This window comes from Perissodus microlepis, chromosome 13, assembly GCF_051167445.1.
Source record: "Perissodus microlepis isolate ML-2025 ecotype Zambia chromosome 13, ASM5116744v1, whole genome shotgun sequence".
Lineage (NCBI taxonomy): Eukaryota > Metazoa > Chordata > Actinopteri > Cichliformes > Cichlidae > Perissodus > Perissodus microlepis.
In genome coordinates, this window is record NC_140473.1 from 1,257,501 (window position 1) to 1,267,879 (window position 10,379).

The 10,379-nt window shown below is 41.0% G+C and overlaps 1 protein-coding gene across 1 annotated transcript in view; it reads right to left on the reverse strand.

The window, feature by feature from the left end:
- tlx1 (T cell leukemia homeobox 1) overlaps window positions 1–1,986 on the reverse strand; it is a 3,451-nt gene extending 1,465 nt beyond the window's left edge. Inside the window, exons 1-2 of the mRNA XM_084948738.1 lie at window positions 1,379–1,986; window positions 414–651 (exon numbers count right to left, since the gene is read on the reverse strand). Of these exons, the coding sequence (XP_084804864.1) occupies window positions 414–651; window positions 1,379–1,829 (689 nt within the window). The 5' untranslated portion in view covers window positions 1,830–1,986. The remainder of the gene's footprint in view (window positions 1–413; window positions 652–1,378) is intronic.
- Between the last annotated feature and the right edge of the window lie 8,393 nt (window positions 1,987–10,379).

The following is a 10,379-nucleotide window of genomic DNA, read 5'->3' on the forward strand; positions in this document are numbered from 1 at the left end:
TTTTAATAGTCACAGAGCCAGAAATCTTCACAGAGCGCCTGTTTCAGTGTCTCCAAGTTGAGCTATATACATGCCAGTAGCTATTAGTAGGCTCATTTCATTTTAATTAATTTGTCCAATGGCCTTGTTTTCTGTCAGGCACTTCACCACAATCCTGCAATGAAATTAAGCCACAGCCTCTACGTGGCCTCTATGAGGATTTACGGTAAATGTGCAAATAAGAACACAACAAGATAACGTCACAAAAGGGAAACTCATGGTGGAGTATTTGGATCCAAGGAGACCTTTAAAAAACACAGATGGTTTTCCTGACATCCCCTAGGAATCAAATAGACACGCGGTCTTTGATAAAGAATGTCTGCTGCGCATGTTCGGTAGATTTTGTACAAACGCGTATATACGGGTAACTTCACCTCCACTTGGTGCGTCTGTTTTGGAACCAGGTTTTGACTTGTGCGTCGGTCATCTTCAGTGCTTTGGCCAGCGCAGCACGTTCAGCCGACGCCAGGTACTTCTGCCGGTGAAAGCGTTTCTCCAGCTCACAGATCTGCAAGCGGGTGAAGGACGTCCGGGGCTTTTTCTTCTTCGGCGGTGTCCGGTTCTGATAAGGGTGACCTACACGACGTGTTACAGTGAGGGGTGAGAGGGACACTAAACAGGAGAGAAGGGCAGAAGGACGAGAAAGGAAAGGACGGGATGAGACAGGACAGGGAAGCAGGATATGCAGGGCAAAAAGAAACAGAGCGCCAGCAGCGTAGCAGGAGGAAAAGCAGCTCCGTAAAAATAAATCAAACTATTACATATATCACACATATCAATAGTTTCTTTTAATATAATGCAGAAATCATTTTTTAAAATTATGTATATATATTTTAATTCAGGGATTGAATTGGTTAAAAACCATGATCAAACCACCACATTGCCTTACGGTAAATCAGCCACGTATTTAGTTATAAACAAAATTATATTTTCAAAATTTAAAACCAATAGTTTTATATTAGAAACACGGTGCAGTTACTGAACAGAGGTCTAAAATTCCGGGCCGGCGGAGCGGCTCCACACACAGAGAGGCAGCCACAGGTTTTCACGTGTATTCTGTCTGTACAAATTACTGCTGAGAATAACGGATTCTTCTCTTTCCCCCGTTTTATTGTAAGTGGACATTTGCTTTTAATTAAAAAGTACCGCGAGTTTAAACTAACGTTTAGCTATTTTATCCTCTCTTCCACACACACTCATATTATTCTTTTTTTTTACTTTAAACAATGAATAATCGGGCTACAAAATGAAGAGAAACCGCAAAACAGTCTGCCAGGTACATCATAGGAAGGACCAATAAATACTACTTCTAGTAATTCTAATAATAATAAGTGGATACCTGTGAATCTGTCTTTAGTGTAGCGTCGATTGCTCTCCATCCACGGGAACGTGAGCGCTGTCAGGTTGTTGATGGTCCCGCTCATCGCAGGCATGGATGAGTTCCCGGCGCTCAGAGGCCGGTGAGCGGGGACACGGATGACCCCGGCGGAGTTGACGTTAGCACCGTTCATATTCACGCCCATACTCATTTGATAAGCACCGCCGAGGGAAGACATCCCGCACGCGCTGCCGGTGCCGTTATATCCGCTGCTGTTGCACGTGAAACCTCCGTTCACGCCGCCGCTCGCGCCGCTGTTGTAGGCCAGGTGTCCGTAGTCCGGCTCGTGCATCCTCGTGCCCAACATGCAGCTTTGCTCCACGTTGCTGAGGATCTGATCGATGCCGAAACTGATGGACTCCACTTGCGCGTGCTGCTGCAGGTGCGCCCCCAGTATCCCTATGTGATCCATGGCTTCCACGAGCCGCCGCGAGCCCCCGCTCCTGCGCGAGGAATTTAGGCTGCTTCACGCGCCACTTCCTGAACTCTAATGTTCGTGCTCACGCGAGCTCCGGTAGTTCTAGTGCATGCGTCTTTCTGTGTGCGTTTGCAGGAGAACCCCAACACCCCCACATCCCATACTCCCCTCCCAGCGCACGAGGACACCAGTCAAACTGCCAGAGATTAGACAGAGATGAAGATCCGGTTTCAGGCCTGCGAGCTCAACTGGTTAAACAGGCTACTGCTCTCTAAAACACAAATTAACCGCCGCACACGATCAGTTGGAAACAATTGAAGATGTTTCTGCTTTTGGCACTTTTTTTTGGACATTTACTGTGCGGGCCTTCAGGCCTTCAGCCGAATATTTAGCTTAACAACCTGAAACAAACCGTTTGTGCTTCTTTCTTCATTCTCTGACGTTAAATTCAGTAGTTTTCATTTGTTCTAGTGCTGCTGTGAATTACCGCAGTGAAAAGATTGCAAATTCAGTTTGGGTCATTTTCTCCCAGCTGCGCGGCGCTGAGCTAAGAGGAGCTGTAGAAATATGAATGAAGAAAACAAAAACGACATTTTTTTTTTGCTTAAGGGAATTTGAGTAGCATTTACACATTTTTCGTTTTTTTTTTTAACATTTCATACATTTATCTCAGCAACAGTGTTTATAGACCCCGCAGGTAGAGAAAAAAATGTATTGAACCCCCGTTACATTTAAATTCTGTGATCGGCCGACGGTCTGACGGCTGAAGTGGGTCCGTGAACTGAACTCTTTGCAACCAAAGAAATGGCCCCAGTTCAAAGAACACAACGCAGTCAATTTTTAATCTATGCTGCAAAAATTGGGAACCTTGATAGTTTGGTCTAATGGGCTCAAATATGAATCACTGAAATAAATGAATGGTACGCTGCTCCTTTGTTGTTGCGTCGACATCATTAATTCATGTTTAGAGGGATGATGGGACACAAACACCGTCGCGTTTAACTGAAACAGAACTGCACACGGTGCTGCTGGAATGTTTTCCCCGCAGACAATAAAACTAACATACATTTCAAAATTGAAGTTAATACACACAAATAGCGTGTTGTTTTTCGACAGTTATTTTAAATATTAACGATTCTGGAAATGATCAATGACTACGCGCGGATTTAAATTAGGACGATATTTATCGCAGCTTACCAGAACAAACAGCTCTACATTTATTCGATCGTGGATCGTAGCAATATTAAAATTAATATAGTAACTTTTATATTTTGCTTATTTCAAGACACAACTATAGAAACTCCTCGTCAAGTGAATGAAAAATTAAACCGCACAGTTTATTGATTTTCTCTCCTAAAAGCCACTGGGACTTAATTACTTAACGTGGGGATTACTATTTGATACCTTTAAAGAGTTTTCACTGGCCAGTCGGTCGACATCAAATTTTAATGCCTAGCAGTGTTTCTGCACACTAAAGTGCAGGTCTTCGTTTAAAACGGGACCGATAATGATCATTGGGGTAAAGGCTGCTAAATTACAAGGATCAAATGCAGTAACTCACTAATACAACGCAAGGCTGAACTTAACTCCAAGCGTGGTTTCAAGAAAATCAGTTTCGGAAGTTTTATCTCGTCATGAAAAGCAGCTTTAAAACGGAATACTGCACTAAAACACAGCTGCTGTGTTTTGGAAATACATTTCCTTGAACTAAAGTGATTTTCAGAAAAAAATTTATTTATTACAAAATGCGAGTTTATGGCTCCAAACATGAATGAGCATTTTAGCTCTAAACTCTGAACTTTCTATTGGGAAAAAAAATCAGCTATAGAAAACTGAGTGTGATTAAAGTGCTAATATGTCACTGAGAGGCTCCAACAGTAAACTAAATGATCAAGTCGCCGTTTTCATTTCAGCCCAAAGGGCCTCATGGAGTCTGGAAAAAAAACTTGACTAAAATGGAAAGAGGTTTTGATTTTGGCTCTTTAAGCAGCATAAGCAGAATAATCACCGTTAACTGAAGTTGAAAACTATTGCCGGTAGAACAGGCCAAACTACTTTTACACATTTGTTTGATCACTGCCCCAATACTTGTGTCATGTCTTCTGATCTGATTTTTTAATGTTTCTCAGTTAAAAAAATAAAACATAAAACCTTAGATGACACCCGAATCCCTATTTACTAGAGTCTTACACTCTTTTTATGCTTCTTTTGTGTGTGTGTTTGTCTTAATTTTTCTAGTTTAGTGTTTATGACGTTTACAGTCATAATAAATAAATAAATATTTAGAGAGCACAGTTTCGTGGCCCCCGCAGACTGGTGTTTAATGTTTTTTTTCCTCCTCACATGGATTGGTGGAGCCATCAAAGCAGGCATGTCTGTACCTTCTTTAATAAAGTGTGAATGCCTGTGTTATTTTAAAAAAATCAACCCTATTTAATTATGAAGGGAGAAATTACCCATAGAGACAAAAAATACAACGCAGGAATCTTTTGGGACTGTCTCTCCTCTGAAGACAGCCATAAGTCACAATTAGAAAATTGCAGCTTTTGGGAATTCCACAATAGCTTTATTCTTCAGCCCATTGAAAATGGGTATGATAAGGAGGAAGTGAAGGAAGCTTGGATTATTATTAGCTTCAAAGTTACACAGACCTTTATCTTGGGTTGTGACCCTAACTAAGTAATGCCCATGCAAAGACCAAAGTTAAAATAACCTGATCAGAAATCACATGTTCACATGTGTCATATTAAAAAAAATGACCCAGCAAACAACTGATATCAAAGGCCTGTATGGTTTAACAAAGTGCCAAAAGCTTCCCAGTAGTGAAAGCTAAAGCAAATTCACCCCAAGTCAATGCAAAATCTGCTCAGAGAAATTGCAAAACTGCATTTGCTAAATCTTAGACTCTACAGACCCCAGTTAACAGGTTGAATTCAGTTCAGTTTCACTCATATAACACCAAATCATAACAACATTTGCCTTAAGAGGCTTTATATCAAGCTCAAGAGGCACCCTCGCTGCAGGAAGGAGCGCTTTCGCAAATCATTCATCCCAACAGCAGTTAGACTCTATAACTCCTCAATCACAAAGTCATAAGTAACTGGACATTGTGGACATCCACGGACACCACTTCATGCATAATGGACCTTCTGTAATAATTCTAATGTATACTTACTCTCTCTGCATTTGACCCATTCACTCAGTGAAGCAGTGGGCAGCCAGTAAGCAGGCGCACGGGGAGCAGTGTGCAGGGACGGTACAGTGGATTCGCACCTACGACCTTCCGATTACGGGGCGACCACTCTACCTACCGAGCTATCGGTAGGTGGAGCTATAAAAAGATGTCTCCTTCTAGCCAGATGTGTATGCTATGTGTATGGACGTGTGCAGGTATATATGTATGTATATGTATACATATGTATATTTAGTGTGTACCTGTGTGTGTGTGTACATGTCTATACATTGGACTAGTAGTGGTAGAATAGTTATGTTAAGCTATATAGTTTATGTCTTGCATATTTCCACAACCATATCCATAATCACATACTGTGTGTGCTACCGTTGTATATAGTGTATTATCTTACTTTTTTAAATTTTATTCTTTATTTTATTTGTATTTTTTGTATTTTCCTTCTGATATCTGTACCTGAGCTGAGGTAACGCAAAAAATTTCCCCGTCGTGGGATCAACAAAGTCTTATCTTATCTTATCTCTTATACTATAAAGTAAATACCCTACAATAATACTAGAGAAACCCCTACAATCAGGGGGACCTCTTTGAGCAAGCACTTGGCAACAGTGGGAACGAAAAACTCCCCTCCAATAGGAATAAGCTCAGGAGGGGGCAGCTGCTGAAACCTTTTAGGAGTGAGAGGAGGAAGACAGGACAAAAGACATATATGTTAAATGTTAAAGTCCCCTGCCCATGGGTCTTTGGAAGGGCTGCTGAGATCAAGTGTCTTCTCTCCAAACAAACAGTCCCCCCATCCCCCCCCCCCCCCCCCCCCCCCCCCCAAAACACACACACACACACACACACACACACACACACACACACACACACACACACACACACACAAGGCAGAACAAACATGGCAGCATGGCTTAGGCTTACAAAATTGCATCTAAGCAAACCAAGACTTGGAATAGTAACAAGTTTATTTATATAGCAAATTTAAAACAGAGTTGACCAAAGTGCTGTACATCAAAAGTATACAGCCCCAAGAAAAATTACACTAAACTTTTAGAAAATTAAACAAAATACTTCAAATTAAAATAGAATAAAATGGAAAGAAAACATGATAAATGAATAGCAATAAACACAGTATCTCAGCAACAGTGTTTATAGCCACTCCAAAGAGGGAAAGAGTTGAGTTGAGTTCATTTTTATTTCAAACATGTACATTCACAATCATTACAAAATATCATTCCATTTTTTTTGTTCGAAAAGGAGTAGGCAGAAGTATACACTTATCTGGTCGTTAAGTGATGACATGACGATCCTACTTGCGGGCCTAAAGTAGTCTGCGTTTAATATGGCTTTTGTGTTGTTAACATGTTTAATGTTTTGTATTTTCTTCTATTTAATCTCAAAGAGCTCCTAAAACAGTCAGTGATCACTGCTGACCTCCCTCGGCTTTTATTACCGCTAATCATTTCTTTAAGCTCAGTTTTTAAAACCTTAGGATGTAGCTACAGCCCAGCCCATGCAGCAGTATATGAATGACTAACCTCGTACTGTGGATGGATTATCTCAGTTGTTCTCCTGGCTGAAGTTTGGTCCTTTTACAGCATCCTGCCATGCGATTGCATTTGTTCCTGACCACCGAGAACACTCATGTTAACTTTTATCCAGTGGAAAAAAAGTTAGCTTGTTTATATTATGCTAACATAGCTGTGTCGCTAGTGGTCACGTAGCACAGCGGTCTCCAACCTTTTTTGCGCCACGGACCGGTTTATGCCCGACAATATTTTCACGGACCGGCCTTTAAGGTGTCGCGGATAAATACAACAAAATAAAACTAGTACCGGTACCGAAAAAAAGAAGATTTATTCATAACACACGTGAAAAGACCCAGGAAAAGCGAGTAAACGATAAAAACGATAACAAAATAACGCTGGAAACCGATAAAAACCCTGAAAACTACACATTTCACACCTGAGCCTCAACTCTCGCGGCCCGGTACCAAACGACTCACGGACCGGTACCGGTCCGAGGCCCGGGGGTTGGGGACCGCTGACGTAGCACATCAACAACTGTAGCTGCCTCCACCAGTGTGTGAATGCAAGAATGATTGAATAGTGGCATTGTAAAGCGCTTTGGGTGCCTTGAAAAGCGCTATATAAATCCAATCCATTATTATTATTATTATTATTATCATTATGTACCAGCTAGCCAACCTTCAGTAACCCTACAAACGTCACTGCTGTTTAGTTTTCTGTCTTCATTTATGTTGGAAGTGATAGCAGAGCTGTACGTTGGAATTTGTTTCCAAAGCAGTCAGGACATGCTATATTGTATTTAGATAGAAGCTAGCGAGCTAACTTCCTGCTAACTTCTAACTCCGTTAAATGTCATAAATTCTGTTTTCATGGATGCCTGGATGTTAAACTCAATTGTTACACCTGGTAGAGCAGAACGCTGATCATTTTATTAAAGATGAAAGACTTTAGACAGTTTTTCAACTCTCAGTAATGCCATAGTGATCATATGAACCTGCAGCGGAGTTTAGGCCCAGACACGGCTAGTGACGTCAGACTTAACGACCGGATAGTATACACTGTCCCTACCCCCTCAAGTTTTACCTCTCATTCATTTAATTTTCTTTTAGTCTTCAATTAAACAAACAACATATGAAGCAAAAGTAAAGCAAAATAAAACAAACAAAAAAAACCAAACAAACACAAAAAATAAACAAGAAATAAACAAGCCCCACCACATTATAGTTTCTTTCATATAAATAAAGAGATGAAATAAAGTGATATAAATTAAGTGGGGACTTAAATACACATGCAAGGTAATGAGAGGATGGGGAACAGCTGGGAACACAGCTGGGTCAAATCTGACATTACAAGACAAAGGGAAACCAAAACTAAATACACTGAACACAGGACAAAGACTATCAAAATAAAACAACCAGAAACCAGAGACACACATTGAGACCCAACACTGGGACCGGGGAAGAATAGCCATGAGAACATAACTAACTCGACATGACACATAAAACACATATAATCTGAAAAGAACTAAGGAAGTGAAATACAAACCATATTTATCTTCTGCTCTTGCTCTTGACGAAGGCGGTCGCACTTTTCTCCTCTCCTCCTCCTCCTCCTCCTCCTCTCCCTTAGCTTCCCTGCTTAGCCTCTTGTGTCCTTGTCTAGTCTCGTGTTTTTTGTATTACTTTTCCCTGGAACACTCTCTCACAGTCTGTTCTCTAAAACCTAAAAGAGGAATTATGGATTTGATCAACTGGTCCCTAAATGCAATTGACACCCCTTTCTCAACAAGAAGTCTGGGCTTGGGTGAGCCTGAGTGCTGAAGATATCTACCTATTCGGAACCATGGTAACAGGGTTCTGGCCAGGGCTGGACTGGGACAAAAAATCAGCCCGGGCATTTTGACTAGAGACCGGCCCACCAGGTATTATAGGAAAAACCATAAAGCCTTTGAATGAAAACAAACGTCGTTGTGACAGTGATGTACACTGTGTTGTTGGTACATATGTATCAATCTAACAAACTTAAACGTACACCATCCTCCCTATTCTGGTATTCTAAACAGTACTTAGCCGAAACCCAAAGACTGCTTGGTCGAGTTAACTTCCTGAACTATCTACAACATATGGTGGAAACCTGAAATTAAGACAGAGAAGACTAGAGGTGAGACATGACCATTACTGAATATTAAAAATAATAAATGACAGATTTAGTGATATTTTCATAAACTATTTATTTACCACATCAATAAACAGCATGGCAGGGCAAAATATTTTTTCTAACATGGCAACCTTTTAAAAGTTAAAGGAGACAGAAAGACAGGTGAGAAACAATAAAACTTAACTGACTTTTTGATGGCATTTTACACACAGTACTGGTACAGAATCTAGAAAATGTGGGAAAATGCTGGCATCATGTACACTACTTTCTTCTGAAGAAATTATGTTGGGACCCTGAAAAAAACTTACTATGTACAATAATGGATTTCTATAAATTTGACATCAGATGAAAATTTTGGTTGTAAGATTCGGATAATTATTTGTTAAAAGCTAGAAATTTTAAATGAGAATAAGAAAGAAAAGTATTTCTTTGTGCCCCCCTCTCCCTGTTAATGCCCTACCTGCCCCCTGGCAAAACTTTGCTAGACCCGCCCCTGCACAGTTACCAGCTGTCAGCTACGTAGAAAAGGATCCTGGTGTTATTTGTCTCTCAGAAACAGTTCATAACTTCAACTCATTCATGTCACCTAAAAGGTAAACCTGTTTCTCCATCACCTGTTCAGCTCTGATGATTCAGTAAGGACATCTCCTGGTTTCATCTTCATGTTTCCCTCTCACCAGATAACCAAACCGACATCATGAGCAGCAGCTTTTACGGCCGTGGCTCCAACAAACATCAGCTGATACTAGAAAGTAATATTAAATAAATTCTAACAACCGCTTATCAAGTTTAAAGGCGCTGCTGCTGTTTAATGCGACCTCCGCTAGTTTCCTCTTTCTGGCGCAAAGCGGGAGATAAACAAGCAAGAGAGACGGGACTTGTGGCAGAAACGCCGATCAGCTGATCATTGATCAGTTTCATGATTGAAGTAGCAGCAGGAGAGGGAGGGGGGAGAATGAGAGAAGAAGAGGCAGCTGACAGCGTAAAGACACAGAATAACTCCAGCTTTTTGTCTTTTTTTTTTATTGTAGCCTAAGTACAGGACAAATCCCGTTTATTTTCAGCTCAATACGAAACGCGTAATATTAACTCTGAATACCAGAGGATTCCACTTTTTACTGGACGGTTGGCAACTCTACTAACTAACCATATGAATAAAATAAAGTTCACTATCAGTAACATCATAGCACCCACCCAGCTGTATAGAAACTCCGTCATGCTAGCTAGTACACAGTACGAGTTATTGTAACTGACTGTAAAAAGTCAGCACAACGAAAATAAACTAAACTTGGTTTATATCTGACCCAGATAGACTGCAGGTCATAACTTCTTACCTGAAGCTCATTTCACCTGACAGTTGGACCGGCAGCCGCCTTGGGTCTCTCCACCTCCGCCTCCCCTTTCCCCCATCCACCTGCTGGCCTCCACCGCTTGCTAATGTTACTGAATCTGTGAAAGCTCCACCATAGCCACTACCAAACAATTGAGTTATTTTTACATGTCTGCCAGCATCTGTCCAATCCGCCACCTTTCACTGTTTACACGGTTACGAAAAAAAGACAACAACTACAAAACATTGGCCCATTTAAAACGAAAAATTACCATCGGCCCACTGGGCAAATGCCCGGTATGCCCGATGGCCAGTCCAGCTATGGTTCTGGCTGA